Source organism: Heptranchias perlo, chromosome 21, assembly GCF_035084215.1.
Source record: "Heptranchias perlo isolate sHepPer1 chromosome 21, sHepPer1.hap1, whole genome shotgun sequence".
NCBI classification, from domain to species: domain Eukaryota; kingdom Metazoa; phylum Chordata; class Chondrichthyes; order Hexanchiformes; family Hexanchidae; genus Heptranchias; species Heptranchias perlo.
The window spans coordinates 51,813,136-51,834,761 of NC_090345.1; the positions used below are offsets into that span (position 1 = coordinate 51,813,136).

General features: G+C 51.1%; 1 protein-coding gene across 2 annotated transcripts in view; it reads right to left on the reverse strand.

The window, feature by feature from the left end:
- Positions 1-21,626, reverse strand: part of LOC137340236 (uncharacterized) — a 508,920-nt gene that overhangs the window by 93,326 nt on the left and 393,968 nt on the right. For both annotated transcript variants that reach the window (XM_068002657.1, XM_068002656.1), the window contains exon 2: positions 13,130-13,291. In XM_068002657.1, the coding sequence (XP_067858758.1) occupies positions 13,130-13,291 (162 nt within the window). The remainder of the gene's footprint in view (positions 1-13,129; positions 13,292-21,626) is intronic.

Consider the following 21,626-nt stretch of genomic DNA (forward strand, 5'->3'; position numbering starts at 1 on the left):
CAGACACTTTGTGTCCTCATCGCAACTTGCTTTTCCACCTATCTTTGTATCATCAGCAAATTTGGCCACAAGACACTCTGTTCCTTCATTCAAGGCATTGATATATATTGTAAATAGTTGAGGGCCCAGCACTGATCCCTGCGGCACCCCACTAGTTACAGATTGCCATTTTGAAAATGACCCTTTTGTCCCGACTCTTTGTTTTCTGTTAGTTAGCCAATCCTCTATCCATGCCAGTATATTACCCCCAACACCATGAGCTCTTATCTTGTGCAGTAATCTTTTATGTGGCACCGTATCGAATGCCTTTTGGAAATCCAAAGATACTGCATCCATTGGTTCCCCTTTATCCACCCTGCCCGTTACTTCCTCAAAGAACTCTAATAAATTTGTCAGACATGATTTCCCCTTCATAAAACCATGTTGACTCTCCTTGATTGTATTATGAGTCTCCAAATGTCCTGCTACTACTTCCTTAATAATGGATTCTAGCATTTTCCCAATGACAGATGTTAGGCTAACTGGTCTATAGTTACCTGCTTTCTGTCTCACTCCCTTCTTGAATAGGGGTGTTACGTTTGCGGTTTTCCAATCCACTGGGACCTTTCCAGAATCTAGTGAATTCTGGGAGATTACAACCAATGCATCCACTATCTCTGTAACCACTTCCTTTAAGACCTCGGATGCAAGCCATCAGGTCCAGGGGACTTGTCAGCCTTTAGACCCATTAGTTTACCTTGTACTTTTTCTCTAGTGATAGTGATTGTTTTTAGTTCCTCCCTCCCCTTTTGCCCCTTGATTTTCTACTATTATTGGTATGTTATTAGTGTCTTCTACTGTGAAGACAGATACAAAATATCTGTTCAATTCCTCTGCCATTTCCTTGTTTTCCATTATTATTTCCCCAGTCTCATCCTCTAAGGGACCGAGTGGGGGAGTGGGAGAATAGGGGGAGTAGGAGAATGTGGGGAGTGGGAGAATAGGGGGAGTGGGAGGATTGGGGGGAGTGGGGGGATGAGGGAATGGGGGATGGGGGAGTGGGGGGATGGGGGAGTGAGGGAATGGGGGAGTGGAGGAATGGGGGGAGTGGAGGAATGGGGGAGTCGGAGAATGGGGAAGTGAGGGGATGGGGGAGTGGGAGAATGGGGAAGTGAGGGGATGGGGGAGTGGGAGAATGGGAGGAGTGGGAGAATGGGGGAGTGGGAGGATGCGGAGTGGGGGAATGGAGGGAGTGGGGGAATGGAGGGAGTGGGGGATGGGGGAGTGGGAGAATGAGGGAGTAGAGGAATGGGGAAGTGGGAGAATGGGGAAGTGAGGGGATGGGGGAGTGGGAGAATGGGGGAAATTGGGGTAATGGGAGGAGTGAAGGGATGGGGGAGTGGGAGAATGGAGGGAGTGGGGGAATCGAGGGGAGTTAGGGGATGGGGGAATGAAGGATGTGGGAGTGGGGATGGGGATTGGGAGAATGGGGGAGTGGGAGAATGGGGAGAGTAGGAGAATGGGGGGAGTGAGAGAATGGGGGAGTGAGAGAATGGGGGAGTGAGAGAATGGGGGAGTGAGAGAATGGGGGAGTGAGAGAATGGGGGAGTAGGAGAATGGGAGAGTAGGAGAATGGGGGAGTAGGAGAATGGGGGGAGTGGGAGAATGGGGGGAGTGGGAGAATGGGGGGACTGGGGGGATGGGGGAGTGGGAGAATGGGGGGAGTGGGGAGGTGGGGGCGTGGGGGATAGAGGAGTGTGAGAATGGGTGGAGTGGAGGGATGGGGGCTTGGGAGAATGGGGAGGAGTGGGGGAATGGAGGGAGTGGGGGTTGGGGAGTGGGGGTTGGGGGAGTGGGAGAATGGGAGAGTAGGAGAATGGGGGAGTAGGAGAATGGGGGGAGTGGGAGAATGGGGGGAGTGGGAGAATGGGGGGACTGGGGGGATGGGGGAGTGGGAGAATGGGGGGAGTGGGGAGGTGGGGGCGTGGGGGATAGAGGAGTGGGAGAATGGGTGGAGTGGAGGGATGGGGGCTTGGGAGAATGGGGAGGAGTGGGGGAATGGAGGGAGTGGGGGTTGGGGGAGTGGGGGTTGGGGGAGTGGGAGAATGGGGGGAGTGGGAGAATGGGGGGGTGGGGGGAGTGGGAGAATGGGTTGAGTAGACGGATGGGGGAGTGGGAGAATGGAGGGTGTGGGGTAATCAGGGTGAGTGAGGGGATGGGGGAGTGGGGGAATGGGGGGAGTGGGGGAGTGGGGGAAGAAGAGGGAGTGGGAGGAGTGGGAAAGAGGGGGAATGGAGGGAGTGGAGGAATGGGGGAGTGGGGGGAGTGGAGGAATGGAGGGAGTAGGGCGTGTGGAGGGAGTGGGGGAATGGAGGGAGTAGGGGGAGTGGGAGGAGTAGGAGGAGTGGGAGGAGTGAAGTGGGGGTATGGGGGAGTGTGGGTATGGGGGAGAGGGGGAATGGGGGGAGTGGGGGAGTAGGGAAAGAAGGGGGAGTGGGAGGAGTAGGGGGAGTGGGAGGAGTGGGGGAATGGGGGGAATGGGGGGAGTGTGGGTATGGGGGAGTGGGGAAGTTGGGAAGTCCGGGGAGAGGGGTAGAGGGGGAGTGGGGTGCTGGAGGAAGTTGGGGAGTGGGGGTAGTGAGAGGAGTGGGGAGAATAGGGAAATGGGGAGAGTAGGGGAGTGGAGGGAATGGGGGAATGGGTAGAGTGGGGGGAGAGGGGGAGAGGGGTAGTGGGGGCATGGGGAATTGGTGAGACACCGAGCACAAGTGCCAGGAGCCGGGGTGGGGGGAACGGATTCCACAGGAGCCAGCTCGCCGGAGGGTGAGGTCACTCACTAGTTCTGCTGCAGAGGAGTCAGATGAGGACTTTGATGGGCCAGGCTACAGAAGACGGCTGATGGGCGTACACCAACAAATGCTTGGGGCACTGGAAAGCCTGTCAGAAAGCCTGCGCACAGTGAGAAGGGGCCTGGAGGAGTCCAGCTCCAACTTGGCGCAGGGCTTTGGGCAGAGCTTGGAGCCCATCCTTTCCAACATTGAACGGGTGGTCACCTCCATCAGCGCACCTGTGGAACCCACCATGATACAGCGTCTGATGACTGATGTCACAGCTTCCATTGCAGCACAAACATCTGCCATCCAAGGTCTGACTGCTGCCTTGGAAGCTCAGACTGCTGCTATCGTGGGCCTGGGGACCATTGTGGAACGGGGCTTCCAGGGCGTCACAGCACTCCAGCAATCCGTTCTCCAGCTGATCACCAGGATTGCGGAGGTGCCGTCCCGGGGAGAGTGGCAGTGGCACCATGGCAGTCGGACCTGCTGTCCTCTCTCAGGACAACAGCCTTCCTGCTCCCACCCCTGCCACTCCACCAGTGCCCCTGTTGTTAACCATCGACCAGCCAGGCCACACTGCTGCAGCCCATTCCGAGATGGTGCAGTCTGAAGCCGGGCCCTCCCGGCCCAGAGCTGCTCGAGGTCGTCCTCCAAGGCCATCTGCACACTCCTCCATTGAAGGCCAGCAGCCTCCCACCACCCATGCTCCAGACACTGGGGAAGCACCTCGTAGGAGCACTGGGATAGGTAAAGGCACACGGACAACAGGCACTGAGGGAATGGACAAGGGGGAATAGTCTCATTTTGTTTGCATAATTTAATGAGAAATGTGGATTTGAACTTGCATTTGGTGTTGGTTTTTGTTGCTGTGGTGAGTTGAGGGAGGAAGCAGTGTGTGTTGTCACAAAGAGGACAATGCGATGGTCAGTGATAGAGGAGAGGTGAGGAGTGTGGGACTGTTGGTCAATGGGGGGGTGAGGAGTGTGAGACTGTTGGTCAATGGGGGGGTGAGGAGTGTGGGACTGTTGGTCAATGGGGGGGTGAGGAGTGAGGGACTGTTGGTCAATGGGGGGGTGAGGAGTGAGGGACTGTTGGTCAATGGGGGGGTGAGGAGTGAGGGACTGTTGGTCAATGGGGGGGTGAGGAGTGTGGGACTGTTGGTCAATGGGGGGGTGAGGAGTGAGGGACTGTTGGTCAATGGGGGGGTGAGGAGTGAGGGACTGTTGGTCAATGGGGGGGTGAGGAGTGTGGGACTGTTGGTCAATGGGGGGGGTGAGGAGTGAGGGACTGTTGGTCAATGGGGGGGTGAGGAGTGAGGGACTGTTGGTCAATGGGGGGTGAGGAGTGTGAGACTGTTGGTGAATGGGGGGGTGAGGAGTGAGGGACTGTTGGTCAATGGGGGGGTGAGGAGTGTGAGACTGTTGGTGAATGGGGGGGTGAGGAGTGAGGGACTGTTGGTGAATGGGGGGGTGAGGAGTGTGGGACTGTTGGTCAATGGGGGGGTGAGGAGTGTGGGACTGTTGGTCAATGGGGGGGTGAGGAGTGTGGGACTGTTGGTCAATGGGGGGGTGAGGAGTGTGGGACTGTTGGTCAATGGGGGGGTGAGGAGTGTGAGACTGTTGGTGAATGGGGGGGTGAGGAGTGTGGGACTGTTGGTGAATGGGGGGGTGAGGAGTGTGAGACTGTTGGTCAATGGGGGGGTGAGGAGTGAGGGACTGTTGGTCAATGGGGGGGTGAGGAGTGTGAGACTGTTGGTCAATGGGGGGGTGAGGAGTGTGGGACTGTTGGTCAATGGGGGGGTGAGGAGTGTGAGACTGTTGGTGAATGGGGGGGTGAGGAGTGTGGGACTGTTGGTGAATTAGGGGGTGAGGAGTGTGGGACTGTTGGTCAATGGGGGGGTGAGGAGTGTGAGACTGTTGGTCAATGGGGGGGTGAGGAGTGTGAGACTGTTGGTGAATGGGGGGGTGAGGAGTGAGGGACTGTTGGTGAATGGGGGGGTGAGGAGTGAGGGACTGTTGGTGAATGGGGGGGTGAGGAGTGTGGGACTGTTGGTCAATGGGGGGGTGAGGAGTGTGGGACTGTTGGTCAATGGGGGGGTGAGGAGTGTGGGACTGTTGGTCAATGGGGGGGTGAGGAGTGTGAGACTGTTGGTCAATGGGGGGGTGAGGAGTGAGGGACTGTTGGTCAATGGGGGGGTGAGGAGTGTGGGACTGTTGGTCAATGGGGGGGTGAGGAGTGTGGGACTGTTGGTCAATGGGGGGGTGAGGAGTGTGGGACTGTTGGTGAATGGGGGGGTGAGGAGTGTGGGACTGTTGGTCAATGGGGGGGTGAGGAGTGTGGGACTGTTGGTCAATGGGGGGGTGAGGAGTGTGGGACTGTTGGTGAATGGGGGGGGTGAGGAGTGTGAGACTGTTGGTGAATGGGGGGGGTGAGGAGTGTGAGACTGTTGGTCAATGGGGGGGGTGAGGAGTGTGGGACTGTTGGTCAATGGGGGGGTGAGGAGTGTGGGACTGTTGGTGAATGGGGGGGGTGAGGAGTGTGAGACTGTTGGTGAATGGGGGGGTGAGGAGTGTGGGACTGTTGGTGAATGGGGGGGTGAGGAGTGAGGGACTGTTGGTCAATGGGGGGGTGAGGAGTGTGGGACTGTTGGTGAATGGGGGGGGTGAGGAGTGTGGGACTGTTGGTCAATGGGGGGGTGAGGAGTGTGGGACTGTTGGTGAATGGGGGGGTGAGGAGTGTGGGACTGTTGGTCAATGGGGGGGTGAGGAGTGTGGGACTGTTGGTGAATGGGGGGGGTGAGGAGTGTGAGACTGTTGGTCAATAGGGGGGTGAGGAGTGTGGGACTGTTGGTCAATGGGGGGGTGAGGAGTGTGAGACTGTTGGTCAATGGGGGGGTGAGGAGTGTGGGACTGTTTGTCAATGGGGGGGTGAGGAGTGTGGGACTGTTGGTCAATGGGGGGGTGAGGAGTGTGAGACTGTTGGTGAATGGGGGGGTGAGGAGTGTGGGACTGTTGGTCAATGGGGGGGTGAGGAGTGTGAGACTGTTGGTCAATGGGGGGGTGAGGAGTGTGGGACTGTTGGTGAATGGGGGGGTGAGGAGTGTGAGACTGTTGGTCAATGGGGGGGTGAGGAGTGAGGGACTGTTGGTCAATGGGGGGGTGAGGAGTGAGGGACTGTTGGTGAATGGGGGGGTGAGGAGTGAGGGACTGTTGGTCAATGGGGGGGTGAGGAGTGTGGGACTGTTGGTCAATGGGGGGGTGAGGAGTGTGAGACTGTTGGTCAATGGGGGGGTGAGGAGTGAGGGACTGTTGGTCAATGGGGAGGTGTTGTTGAGGTTACTGGATCCGCTCATTAATAATCTGATCATGTAGAGCCCTGGCAGACAGGGCCTGTCTACCTTGTAGCCTCTCTGCCTCTTCCTCCATTTTCTTCTCCTCCACTTTTTCCACCTCCACCTCTGTCTCAGGGTCTTGCCTGATTGGTGGTGGCAAGGGCTGTTCCCCCATACTGCCGAGGTTGTGCAGCATGCAGCATACAATGATAAATCTTGAGACCTGCTCAGCTGAGTATTGCAGGGCTCCTCCAGAGCAGTCCAGGTAGCGGAAGTGTTGCTTGAGGGCGCCTACGGTGTGCCTGGTGATGTTCCATGTGGCCTCATGGCTCTCGTTGTACGCCTGCTGTGGACGTGTGCGTGCTTTCTGGACCGGTGTCATGAGTCACTTCATGAGGGGATAACCCTTTGTCGCCCAGTAGCCAGCCTTTGACTTGCTGTGCTGGTTGAAATATTGATGGCACATTGGACTGTCACAGAATGAAGGAGTCATGACTGCTGCCAGGGTAGAGGGCACTGACCTCCATGCGCTATGTGTGGGCGCACACCAGCTGCACATTAAGGGAGTGGAACCCATTTTTGTTCATAAAGGATTATCTAAGGAAGGATATACTTGCCTTAGAGGTGGTGCCACGAAGGTTCACTAGATTAATTCCTGGGATGAGAGGGTTGTCCTATGAGGAGAGGTTGAGTAGAATGGGCCTGTACTCTCTGGAGTTTAGAAGAATGAGAGGTGATCTCATTGAAACATATAAGATTCTGAGGGGGTTTGACAGGGTAGATACGGAGAGACTGTTTCCCCTGGCTGGAGAGTCTAGAACTAGGGGGCATAGTCTCAGGATAAGGGGTCGGCCATTTAAGACTGAGATGAGGAGGAATTTCTTCACTCAGAGGGTTGTGAATCTTTGGAATTCTCTACCCCAGAGGGCTGTGGATGCTGAGACATTGAGAATATTCAAGAGTGAGATCGATAGATTTTTGGACTCTAGGGGAATCAAGGGATATGGGGATCGGGCGGGAAAGTGGAGTTGAGGTAGAAGATCAGCCTTGATCTGATTGAATGGTGGAGCAGGCTCGAGGGGCTGTATGGCCTACTCCTGTTCCTATTTCTTATGTTCTTATGAATATGGCAGAGTTGTGATGTGGAACACGCAGGGCTATATGCGTGCAGTCAATGGCACCCTGCACCATGGGGAAGCCTGCAATGCGAGCGAACCCTCGTGCTCACTCGTTGTGCTTCTCTCTGTCAAGAGGGAATGTGATGAATCTGTGTACAGAGCCTCCGTCACCTCCCTTATACAGCAGTGCACTGCACACCGCGAGATGTTGCACAGATGGCCAGCAGCAGCCTGAAAGAATCCAGAGTGTAAAAGTGCAGTGTCACGGTTACCTTGACAACCACTGGCAATGCTGTCCTTGCCCTGCCCTGAGGCTGCAGATGTGGTTGCAGCAGTTGACAAATCTCTGTCTCGACCTCTTTAGTGAACCGCAGCCGTCGGATGCACTGATCATCGCTCAGGTTGGGGTAAGAGAATTGGTCACTGAAAGTCTTTGTTGGATATGGCCTCTTGCTCATTGCCCTGCCCCTCCTCCTCCTCTTCTGGCAGCCTGTCCTGCTCTGTGTGGCCTCTCTGCATGCTCCAAGTCATGTTCAATTCCCAGAGGAAGCCCGAGCAGGCCACCCAAGTCTGGCAGCAACCAAGACCAGCCAGGCCACTCTCTATAGTTTACATACTTAAAAACTTTAGACAAGTAGAGAAAACCTACAAAAACACGTATAATTGCATTAGCAGCCGCAAGAAATAATCCAGCAACTATTCTGTAAGTACTTAATGATTCCTTTAAATAGCACCGGTAACATAAGAACATAAGAAATAGGAGCAGGATTAGGCCATTCGGCCCCTCGAGCCTGCTCCACCATTCAATAAGATCATGGCTGATCTTCGACCTCAACTCCACTTTCCCGCCCGATCCCCATATCCCATGATTCCCCGAGAGTCCAAAAATCTATCGATCTCAGTCTTGAATATATTCAATGTCTCAGCATCCACAGCCCTCTGGGGTAGAGAATTCCAAAGATTCACAACCACCTGAGTGAAGAAATTCCTCCTCATGTCAGTCTTAAATGTCTGACCCCTTATCCTGAGACTATGCCCTCGAGTTCTAGACTCTCCACCCAGGGGAAACAATCTCTCAGCATCTACCCTGTCAAACCCCCTCAGAATCTTATATGTTTCAATGAGATCACCTCTCATTCTTCTAAACTCCAGAGAGTATAGGCCCATTCTACTCAATAACTCCTCATGCGACAACCCTCTCATCCCAGGAATCGATCTAGTGAACCTTCGCTGCACTGCCTCCAGGGCAAGTATATCCTTCCTTAGATAAGGAGACCAAAACTGTACAAGTAAAACTTCCTCACTCTTGTACTCCAGCCCCCTTGCAATAAAGGCCAACATACCATTTACCTTCCTAATTGCTTGCTGTACCTGCATGTTAACTTTTTGTGTTTCTTGTACGAGGACACCCAAATCCCTCTGAACACCAACATTTAATAGTTTCTCGCCATTTAAAAAATATTCTGTTTTTCTATTCTTCCTACTAAAGTGAATAACCTCACATTTCCCCACATTGTACTCCATCTGCCACCTACTTGCCCACTCACTGACCCTGTCTTTCGCCCCGATATTAGCGGGGAGGCGGGATGGCAGCGGGGGCGGGGGGAGGTGATTGGGGGCGTGGCAAACCCGCATGAACCAAACTTCCTGTTTCCGGTGTGATCACATGTTGATTGATTGTGATTAACGTCCTCTCCGGGTTTCACCCCCGGCAGCAAGACTGATTGACAGGCTGGCTACCGTCAGGAGCTGCAACACAGTGGGATAGGGGGGAGAGAGAGAGAGAGAGAGAGAGAGACGTCATCCGACACTGGACTGGGAGACCAGGGGGGGGAGAGGGGAAGATCGAGGGGGAGAGAGGGGAAGATCGAGAGGAGAGGGGAAGATCGAGGGGAGAGGGGAAGATCGAGGGGGAGAGAGGGGAAGATCGAGGGGAGAGGGGAAGATCGAGAGGGAGAGAGGGGAAGATCGAGAGGAGAGGGGAAGATCGAGGGGAGAGGGGAAGATCGAGGGGGAGAGAGGGGAAGATCGAGGGGAGAGGGGAAGATCGGGGGGGGAGAGGGGAAGATCGAGGGGAGAGGGGAAGATCGAGAGGGAGAGAGGGGAAGATCGAGAGGAGAGGGGAAGATCGAGGGGAGAGGGGAAGATCGGGGGGGGAGAGGGGAAGATCGAGGGGAGAGGGGAAGATCGAGAGGGAGAGAGGGGAAGATCGAGGGGAGAGGGGAAGATCGGGGGGGGGAGAGGGGAAGATCGAGGGGAGAGGGGAAGATCGAGAGGGAGAGAGGGGAAGATCGAGAGGAGAGGGGAAGATCGAGGGGAGAGGGGAAGATCGAGAGGGAGAGAGGGGAAGATCGAGAGGAGAGGGGAAGATCGAGGGGAGAGGGGAAGATCGAGGGGGAGAGAGGGGAAGATCGAGAGGGAGAGAGGGGAAGATCGAGGGGAGAGGGGAAGATCGAGAGGAGAGGGGAAGATCGAGGGGAGAGGGGAAGATCGAGGGGAGAGGGGAAGATCGAGGGGAGAGGGGAAGATCGGGGGGGAAAGAGAGGAAGATCGAGAGGGAGAGAGGGGAAGATCGAGGGGAGAGGGGAAGATCGAGAGGAGAGGGGAAGATCGAGGGGAGAGGGGAAGATCGAGAGGAGAGGGGAAGATCGAGGGGAGAGGGGAAGATCGAGGGGAGAGGGGAAGATCGAGGGGAGAGGGGAAGATCGAGGGGAGAGGGGAAGATCGAGGGGAGAGGGGAAGATCGAGAGGAGAGGGGAAGATCGAGGGGAGAGGGGAAGATCGAGGGGAGAGGGGAAGATCGAGGGGAGAGGGGAAGATCGAGGGGAGCGGGGAAGATCGAGGGGAGAGGGGAAGATCGGGGGGGAGAGGGGAAGATCGAGAGGAGAGGGGAAGATCGAGGGGAGAGGGGAAGATCGGGGGGGAGAGGGGAAGATCGAGGGGCAGAGAGGGGAAGATCGAGAGGAGAGGGGAAGATCGAGGGGAGAGGGGAAGATCGAGGGGAGAGGGGAAGATCGAGGGGAGAGGGGAAGATCGAGGGGAGAGAGGGGAAGATCGAGGGAAGAGGGGAAGATCGGTGGGAGAGGGGAAGATCGGGGGGGAGAGGGGGGAAGATCGAGGGGAGAGGGGAAGATCGGTGGGAGAGAGGGGAAGATCGAGAGGAGAGGGGAAGATCGAGGGGAGAGGGGGGAAGATCGGGGGGAGAGGGGGGAAGATCGGGGGGGAGAGGGAGGAAGATCGAGGGGAGAGGGGAAGATCGAGGGGAGAGGGGAAGATCGGTGGGAGAGGGGAAGATTGAGGGGAGAGGGGAAGATCGAGAGGAGAGGGGAAGATCGAGGGGAGAGAGGGGAAGATCGAGGGGAGAGGGGAAGATCGAGGGGAGAGGGGAAGATCGAGGGGAGTGGGGAAGATCGAGGGGAGAGGGGAAGATCGAGAGGAGAGGGGAAGATCGAGGGGAGAGGGGGGAAGATCGGGGGGGAGAGAGGGGAAGATCGAGGGGAGAGGGGAAGATCGAGGGGAGAGGGGAAGATCGAGGGGAGAGAGGGGAAGATCGAGGGGAGAGGGGAAGATCGAGTGGAGAGGGGAAGATCGAGAGGAGAGGGGAAGATCGAGAGGAGAGGGGAAGATCGAGGGGAGAGGGGGGAAGATCGGGGGGAGAGGGGGGAAGATCGAGGGGAGAGGGGAAGATCGAGGGGAGAGGGGAAGTTCGGTGGGAGAGGGGAAGATCGAGGGGAGAGGGGAAGATCGAGAGGAGAGGGGAAGATCGAGGGGAGAGGGGAAGATCGAGAGGAGAGGGAAGATCGAGGGGAGAGGGGAAGATCGAGGGGAGAGGGGAAGATCGAGGGGAGAGGGGAAGATCGAGAGGAGAGGGGAAGATCGAGGGGAGGGGGAAGATCGAGAGGAGAGGGGAAGATCGAGGGGAGAGGGGAAGATCGAGGGGAGAGGGGAAGATCGAGGGGAGAGGGGAAGATCGGTGGGAGAGGGGAAGATCGAGGGGAGAGGGGTAGATCGGGGGGGAGAGGGGGGAAGATCGAGGGGAGAGGGGAAGATCGGGGGGGAGAGAGGGGAAGATCGAGGGGAGAGGGGAAGATCGGTGGGAGAGGGGAAGATCGGGGGAGAGGGGGGAAGATCGAGGGGAGAGGGGAAGATCGAGAGGAGAGGGGGGAAGATCGGGGGGGAGAGAGGGGAAGATCGAGGGGAGAGGGGAAGATCGGTGGGAGAGGGGAAGATCGGGGGGAGAGGGGGGAAGATCGAGAGGAGAGGGGGGAAGATCGGGGGGGAGAGAGGGGAATATCGAGGGGAGAGGGGAAGATCGGTGGGAGAGGGGAAGATCGGGGGGAGAGGGGGGAAGATCGAGGGGAGAGGGGAGAGGGCAAGATTGGGGCGACATCGGGGGGGACATCGGGGGGAGATCGGGATGACATTGGGGGAGATTGGAGGGTGATCGGGAGGGAGAGGGGAAGATTGTGGGGGAGAGGGGAAGATCGGGGGGACATCGGGGTGAGATTTGGAGGGGGAGATCGGAGCAGGAGACATCAGACATCCGAGCAGGTTTCAAAGGGAAGGTTCATTTAGTGTTTTCACTTCATTGCAATGGTTTTTTATTTGATTTATTTCGTTTCTTGTTCCCTGATCCGGCCCTTCATGTCTGGTTTCACCAGGTGTGAATCAGGAGCAGTGGGAAAGCCGCCCAGGTAAGTTCAAAATCTTTCTAATCTCTGAATCTATCACAGGTAAAGTGCCTTAATACATCAATGAGATACATTTGTCTCTTTAACTGTCATCTCTCCGGCTTTAATTGCCGGCGGGATTTCCGTTTTCGGGTTGCCCGCGCACACAGGTGGGTCCCTGGGAAACTCGGAAGTCGGCGGGTTGGAGCCGGCTTCCGAACCCAAATGGGATTTGTGCGATTTTCGGAGTCCCCCTGTCCATAAATCACCTACAATTGCCCCCGAAAATCACTCCCTTTGTGTCCTCCTCACAGCTTAATTTCCCACCTAGCTTTGTATTGTCGGCAAACTTGGATACATTACACTCGGTCCCTTCATCTAACTCATTAATATAGATTGTAAATAGTTGAGGCCCAAGCACTGATCCTTGTGACACCCCACTAGTTACAGCCTGTCAACCTGAGAATGACCCGTTTATCCCCACTCTCTGTAATCTGTCCGTTACCCAATCCTCTATCCATGTTAATGTGTTACCCCCAATCCTATGAGCCCTTATCTTGTGTAACAACCTTGTGTGGGACCTTATCGAATGTCTTTTGAAAATCCGAATATACGACATCCACTGGTTCCCCTTTATCTACCCTGCTAGTTACATCCTCAAAAAACTCTAATGAATTTGTCAAACACGATTTCCCTTTCATAAACCATGTTGACTCTGCTTAATTATATTATGATTTTCTAAGTGCCCTGTTACCACTTCCTTAATAATGGATTCCAGCATTTCCTGACGACTGATGTCAGGCTAACCGGCCTGTCGTTCCCTGTTTTCTCTCTCCCTCCTTTCTTGAATAGGGGGGTCACATTTGCTACCTTCCAATCCACTGGGACCGTTCTAGAATTATAGGGGAAGCAGTTTGAACAGACAGTGCACTTTCTGTCCTTTTTGTTGATTGTAATAATTCCAAACCTTATTATCAGTGAGCACGTGAAACACAATTATGCATGGCCCTGGGAGCCTTGGCCAAGGATTGGACTGACAGAATGGCAGGGGGGTTGCCCGTGGGTTTCTGTCCATTAACCTGGCTCTCCAGGGTGACACCTTTACCGACGAGGCCAGATCCCATCCCCAAATACCAAACCAGGTGCACACCCTGAGTAGATGCATCGACTTTGCTCTCCTCCAGCACAGCCTCTTACCTCCTTCATCCTGTTCACACTCAGGGCTCGCTCCACACCCCACACCTGCCTCTGGAGCCGCTTGTTCTGCTCATGGAGCTGCCCAATCGTTTCGATCAGCTGACAGACGTGCTCCAGGTATCCCAGGCCTGAGCCCTGGTCAGCCAAATTTTCCTGGTTTACCTGAAGGAAAGGTTAATGGTTGTTTATTGTAAAACAAAGCAAATCTCCATTATAATACTGACCCAGGGGCTACAGGAATAATACTGACCCAGGGGCTACAGGAATAATACTGACCCAGGGGCTACAGGAATAATACTGACCCAGGGGCTACAGGAATAATACTGACCCAGGGGCTACAGGAATAATACTGACCCAGGGGCTGTGGGAATAATACTGACCCAGGGGCTGTGAGAATAATACTGACCCAGGGGCTGTGGGAATAATTACTGCTTTGAAATCTTTGAAGGTGGCAGGACAAGTTGAGAAGGCTGTTAAAAAAGCATATGGGATCCTGGGCTGTATAAATAGAGGCATGGAGTACAAAAGCAAGGAAGTTATGCTAAACCTTTATAAAACACTGGTTAGGCCACAACTGGAGTATTGTGTCCAGTTCTGGGCACCGCGCTTTAGGAAAGATGTGAAGGCCTTAGAGAGGGAGCAGAAGAGATTTACTAGAATGGTTCCAGGGATGAGGGACTTCAGTTATGTGGAGAGACTGGAGAAGCTGGGATTGTTCTCCTTTTAGAGCAGAGAAGGTTAAGAGGAGATTTGATAGAGGTGTTCAAAATTATGAACCGTTTTGATAGAGTAAATAAGGAGAAACTGTTTCCAGTGGCAGAAGGGTCGGTAACCAGAGGGCACAGATTTAAGGTGATCGGCAAAATAACCAGAGGCGACATGAGGAAACATTTTTTAAGCAGCAAATTGCAATGATTTGGAATGCTGCCTCTACATTGTCCCATCAAACACTCCCAGGACAGGTACAGCACGGGTTAGATACAGAGTAAAGCTCCCTCTACACTGTCCCATCAAACACTCTCAGGGCAGGTACAGCACGGGTTAGATACAGAGTAAAACTCCCTCTACACTGTCCCATCAAACACTCCCAGGGCAGGTACAGCATGGGTTAGATACAGAGTAAAGCTCCCTCTACACTGTCCCATCAAACACTCCCAGGGCAGGTACAGCACGGGTTAGATACAGAGTAAAGCTCCCTCTACACTGTCCCATCAAACACTCCCAGGGCAGGTACAGCACAGGTTAGATACAGAGTAAAGCTCCCTCTACACTGTCCTATTAAACACTCCCAGGACAGGTACAGGGTTAGATACAGAGTAAAGCTCCTTCTACACTGACCCATCAAACACTCCCAGGGCAGGTACAACACGGGTTAGATACAGAGTAAAGCTCCCTCTACACTGTCCTATTAAACACTCCCAGGGCAGGTACAGGGTTAGATACAGAGTAAAGCTCCCTCTACACTGTCCCATCAAACACTCCCAGGGCAGGTACAGGGTTAGATACAGAGTAAAGCTCCCTCTACACCGTTCCATCAAACACTCCCAGGGCAGGTACAACACGGGTTAGATACAGAGTAAAGCTCCCTCTACACTGTCCCATCAAACACTCCCAGGGCAGGTACAGCACAGGTTAGATACAGAGTAAAACTCCCTCTACACTGTCCCATCAAACACTCCCAGGGCAGGTACAACACGGGTTAGATACAGAGTAAAGCTCCTTCTACACTGCCCCATCAAACACTCCCAGGGCAGGTACAGGGTTAGATACAGAGTAAAGCTCCTTCTACACCATCCCATCAAACACTCCCAGGGCAGGTACAGCACAGGTTAGATACAGAGTAAAGCTCCTTCTACACTGTCCTATTAAACACTCCCAACGTCTGGTACAGCACAGGTTAGATACAGAGTAAAGCTCCTTCTACACTGTCCCATCAAACACTCCCAGGGCAGGTACAGCACGGGTTAGCTTCAGTGGGGAGGAACACAATGTCAGATGGGTGAGTCACACTCGGGTGCTCCCTGGTGCTATTTGGGAAAAGTGCGGTAATGCCTACGTGTTGTGGGAAATTTCCGACTGCCTGGGCTGCCTGTTTTCAGGTTCAATGTGACCCTGAAACAAACACTATTATTACAGTGATAAATCTGCTCAGTTAGAATCATAGAATCATAGAAGTTTACAACATGGAAACAGGCCCTTCGGCCCAACATGTCCATGTCGCCCAGTTTGTACCACTAAGCTAGTCCCAATTGCCTGCACTTGGCCCATATCCCTCTATACTCATCTTTATAGAATCATTGTCAGCAGGACCCTTGTTACTTCTATATTAATGGTAAACTAGTAAAATAAACACTCAAGGCATGTGACGTTACTATGTGACTTCTCCTGATGGTTGAGTTGATGTGACTGAAACACACAGACCAAGCATGTTCCAGATACCATTGCTGGCCTTTGCTGAATGAGTTGATTTGAGTCAGGGCAATTTCAGTCAGCCCTCAGTGTCCTCAGGGCGAGGGAGACGCAATAAAACTGCCATCTGTCCTGCTCCTTCATGTTCAATGGCAGAGCTTCTCATGTCATGTGGCATGCTCATTACTAGAATATTCCAGGGTTTTCTGGTGTCACTGTGTATGAAACCTGAAATCTCAGGACAAAAACTGATTGCGACGGATCACAGAATTCCCTGGAGCTGTTTGCTTCAGACTATAACTTGATGGAAGTGTTCCAGAGGTCTGGTCTGCATCTTCATCCACCTGCTTGTACTCTGCAATCACTCAGCTTCTTCCTTTCCTATTCTGTTCCATTGTTCAGTAAGAAATGGAGGTTTACAGAGAATTTCCCCGTTCTTCCACTTTCCCCCCACAGTTGAAGCACCAGTGGGAATGAGAGCTGATTGTACTGAAAAATTCCCAAACTCCATGAGCACATTCCATTCATGTATCCGACATCATCTTATTGGTCATCCCTTCCCTTCACTGATCAGCTTGTGCCCCATTCTCAGGGAATGGTTTACCTCCTCCACTGTTCATCCAGAACTTCGCAAACAAGGACACTGAGTTCAGCAGATCTCAGCCAGGAAACTGGAAAGGGAAAGAGACATGTCCTCAGCATCCTTGTGCTGGCAGAGGGGGGATTATTAGCACCAATTTCAGAAATAGTGATTCAAAGGCACCTGTTATTGAGAAGCCATTTCACTTAACATTCATTGAGAAGATTTTTTATGTCATTACATCACAAAAATACACAGGGTACACAGCAGGTCTGGCCCTCTCCCTCCCATGTGGAGAGGTTCGACATCCTGTTTGTTTACTTGTGCAACAATGGACCAGCGGAGTGCAAAAGACGGGCACGGTGTGGAGTTTAACCGGAGAGGGACATGAGCCGAGAGGTGAGAGGAGGACGGGGAGTGAGTTCAGAACATGAAATGAAGAGGAAGGGCCCATAGGAAGTGTGTAGAATGGGAGAGGGGGTCTTCCTCGATCCACAACCTGCCTTCTGTTTACATTAGGTGTCCCATTGAGTCTCTTCAAGATAACATTGCTGAGATGCCGTTCACCTGAGGAAGGAGAAAGCCTCCGAAAGCTTGTGGAATTTAAAATAAATTTGTTGGACGATAACTTGGTGTTGTAAAATTGTTTACAATTGTCAACCCCAGTCCATCACCGGCATCTCCACATCATTGCTGAGATGAGCAGAGTGCCCAGTGACGCCACTGTGTCAGCCAATCAGTTGGAGGCAGGGCGGGACTGAGAGCAGGACTCACAGCAAACAGTCCAATTTACAGCAAACAAAGTCTGTTTAACCAGCAAACATCACAGGGTCTGTTTAACCAGCAAACATCACAGGGTCTGTTTAACCAGCAAACATCACAGAGTCTGTTTAACCAGCAAACATCACAGAGTCTGTTTAACCAGCAAACATCACAGGGTCTGTTCAACCAGCAAACATCACAGGGTCTGTTTAACCAGCAAACATCACAGGGTCTGTTTAACCAGCAAACATCAGAGGGTCTGTTTAACCAGAAAACATCACAGGGTCTTTTTAACTATCAAACATTACAGGGTCTGTTTAACCAGCAAACATCACAGAGTCTGCTGAACCAGCAAACATCACAGGGTCTGTTTAACTAGCAAACATCACAGGGTCTGTTTAACCAGCAAACATCACAGGGTCTGTTTAACTAGCAAACATCACAGGGTCTGTTTAACCACCAAACATCACAGAGTCTGTTTAACCACCAAACATCAAAGGGTCTGTTTAACCAGCAAACATCACAGGGTCTGTTTAACGAGCAAACATCACAGAGTCTGTTTAACCATCAAACATCACAGGGTCTGTTTAACCAGCAAACATCACAGAGTCTGTTTAACCACCAAACATCACAGGGTCTGTTCAACTAGCAAACATCACAGAGTCTGTTTAAATAGCAAACATCACAGGGTCTGTTTAACTAGCAAACATCACGGGGTCTGTTTCACCACCAAACATCACAGAGTCTGTTTAACCAGCAAACATCACAGGGTCTGTTTAACCAGCAAACATCACAGAGTCTGTTCAACTACCAAACATCACAGGGTCTGTTTAACCAGCAAACATCACAGAGTCTGTTTAACTAGCAAACATCACAGAGTCTGTTTAACCAGCAAACATCACAGGGTCTGTTTAACCACCAAACATCACAGAGTCTGTTTAACCACCAAACATCACAGAGTCTGTTTAACCATCAAACATCACAGAGTCTGTTTAACCAGCAAACATCACAGGGTCTGTTTAACCAGCAAACATCACAGAGTCTGTTTAACCAGCAAACATCACAGGGTCTGTTTAACCAGCAAACATCACAGGGTCTGTTTAACCAGCAACCATCACAGGGTCTGTTTAACCAGCAAACATCACAGGGTCTGTTTAACCAGCAAACATCACAGGGTCTGTTTAACCAGCAAACATCACAGAGTCTGTTTAAACAGCAAACATTAGAGAGTCTGTTTAACCAGCAAACATCACAGAGTCTGTTTAACAATCAAACATCACAGAGTCTGTTTAACCATCAAACATCACAGGGTCTGTTTAACCAGCAAACGTCACAGAGTCTGTTCAACCAGCAAACATGAGAGAGTCTGTTTAACCAGCAAACATCACAGAGTCTGTTTAACCAGCAAACGTCACAGAGTCTGTTTAACCAGCAAACATCACAGAGTTTGTTTAACCACCAAACATCACAGGGTCTGGTTAACTAGCAAACATTACAGAGTCTGTTTCACCAGCAAATATCACAGGGTCTGTTTAACCACCAAACATCACAGGGTCTGGTTAACCAGCAAACATCACAGAGTCTGTTTAACCAGCAAACATCACAGAGTCTGTTTAACCAGCAAACATCACAGGGTCTGTTTAACGAGCAAACATCACAGGGTCTGTTTAACCAGCAAACATCACAGGGTCTGTTTAACTAGCAAACATCACAGGATCTGTTTAACCAGCAAACATCAGAGGGTCTGTTAAACCAGAAAACATCACAGGGTCTTTTTAACTATCAAACATTACAGGGTCTGTTTAACCAGCAAACATCACAGGGTCTGTTTAACTAGCAAACATCACAGGGTCTGTTTAACCAGCAAACATCACAGGGTCTGTTTAACTAGCAAACATCACAGGGTCTGTTTAACCACCAAACATCACAGAGTCTGTTTAACCACCAAACATCACAGGGTCTGTTTAACCAGCAAACATCACAGGGTCTGTTTAACTAGCAAACATCACAGAGTCTGTTTAACCAGCAAACATCACAGGGTCTGTTTAACCAGCAAACATCACAGAGTCTGTTTAACCAGCAAACATTAGAGAGTCTGTTTAACCAGCAAACATTAGAGAGTCTGTTTAACCAGCAAACATCACAGGGTCTGTTTAACCAGCAAACATCACAGGGTCTATTTAACCATCAAACATCACAGGGTCTGTTTAACCAGCAAACACCACAGAGTCTGTTTAACCAGCAAACATCACAGGGTCTGTTTAACCAGCAAACATCACAGAGTCTGTTTAACCAGCAAACATCACAGGGTCTGTTTAACCAGCAAACATCACAGAGTCTGTTTAACCATCAAACATCACAGGGTCTGTTTAACCAGCAAACATCACAGAGTCTGTTTAACCAGCAAACATCACAGAGTCTGTTTAACCACCAAACATCACAGGGTCTGTTTAACCAGCAAACATCACAGAGTCTGTTTAACCACCAAACATCACAGAGTCTGTTTAACCAGCAAACATCACAGGGTCTGTTTAACCAGCAAACATCACAGAGTCTGTTTAACCAGCAAACATCACAGGGTCTGTTTAACCAGCAAACATCACAGGGTCTGTTTAACCAGCAAACATCACAGGGTCTGTTCAACCAGCAAACATCACAGGGTCTGTTTAACCAGCAAACATCACAGGGTCTGTTTAACCAGCAAACATCACAGAGTCTGTTTAACCAGCAAACATCACAGGGTCTGTTTAACCAGCAAACATCACAGAGTCTGTTTGAACAGCAAACATTAGAGAGTCTGTTTAACAATCAAACATCACAGAGTCTGTTTAACCATCAAACATCACAGGGTCTGTTTAACCAGCAAACGTCACAGAGTCTGTTCAACCAGCAAACATTAGAGAGTCTGTTTAACCAGCAAACATCACAGAGTCTGTTTAACCAGCAAACGTCACAGAGTCTGTTTAACCAGCAAACATCACAGAGTTTGTTTAACCACCAAACATCACAGGGTCTGGTTAACCAGCAAACATTACAGAGTCTGTTTCACTAGCAAATATCACAGGGTCTGTTTAACCACCAAACATCACAGGGTCTGGTTAACCAGCAAACATCACAGAGTCTGTTTCACTAGCAAATATCACAGGGTCTGTTTAACCACCAAACATCACAGGGTCTGGTTAACCAGCAAATATCACAGGGTCTGTTTAATCACCAAACATCACAGGGTCTGTTCAACTAGCAAACATCACAGGGACTGTTTAACTAGCAAATATCACAGGGTCTGTTTAACTAGCAAACATCACAGGGACTGTTTAACTAGCAAACATCACAGAGTCTGTTTAACTAGCAAACATCACAGGGTCTGTTTAACCACCAAACATCACAGGGTCTGTTTAACCAGAAAACATTAGAGAATCTGTTTAACTAGCAAACATCACAGGGTCTGTTTAACCAGCAAACGTCACAGAGTCTGTTTAACTAGCAAACATCACAGGGTCTGTTTAACTAGCAAACATCACAGAGTCTGTTTAACCACCAAACATCACAGGGTCTGTTTAACTAGCAAACATCACAGAGTCTGTTTAACCACCAAACATCACAGGGTCTGGTTAACTAGCAAACATCACAGGGTCTGTTCAACTAGCAAACATCACAGGGTCTGTTTAACTAGCAAACATCACAGGGTCTGTTTAACTCGCAAACATCACAGAGTCTGTTTAACCATCAAACATCACAGGGTCTGCTTAACTAGCAAACATCACAGAGTCTGTTTAACCACCAAACATCACAGGGTCTGTTTAACCAGAAAACATTAGAGAGTCTGTTTAACTAGCAAACATCACAGGGTCTGTTTAACCATCAAACGTCACAGAGTCTGTTTAACCATCAAACATCACAGAGTCTGTTTAACCAGCAAACATTAGAGAGTCTGTTTAACCATCAAACATCACAGAGTCTGTTTAACCAGCAAACATTGGAGAGTCTGTTTAACAAGCAAACATCACAGGGTCTGTTTAACCAGCAAAAATCACAGGGTCTTTTTAACTATCAAACATTACAGGGTCTGTTCAACCACCAAACATCACAGAGTCTGTTTAACCAGCAAACATCACAGGGTCTGTTTAACCAGCAAACATCACAGGGTCTGTTTAACCATCAAACATCACAGAGTCTGTTTAACCAGCAAACATTAGAGAGTCTGTTTTACTAGCAAACATCACAGGGTCTGTTTCACTAGCAAACATCACAGGGTCTGTTTAACCACCAATCATCACAGAGTCTGTTCAACCAGCAAACATCACAGGGTCTGTTTAACCAGCAAACATCACAGGGTCTGTTTAACCAGCAAACATCACAGGGTCTGTTTAACCATCAAACATCACAGAGTCTGTTTAACCAGCAAACATTAGAGAGTCTGTTTAACCAGCAAACATTAGAGAGTCTGTTTAACCAGCAAACATCACAGGGTCTGTTTAACCAGCAAACATTAGAGAGTCTGTTTAACCATCAAACATCACAGGGTCTGTTTAACCAGCAAACATCACAGAGTCTGTTTAACCAGCAAACATCACAGGGTCTGTTTAACTAGCAAACATCACAGGGTCTGTTTAACCAGCAAACATCACAGAGTCTGTTTAACCAGCAAACATCACAGGGTCTGTTTAACCAGCAAACATCACAGAGTCTGTTTAACCAGCAAACATCACAGGGTCTGTTTAACCATCAAACATCACAGGGTCTGTT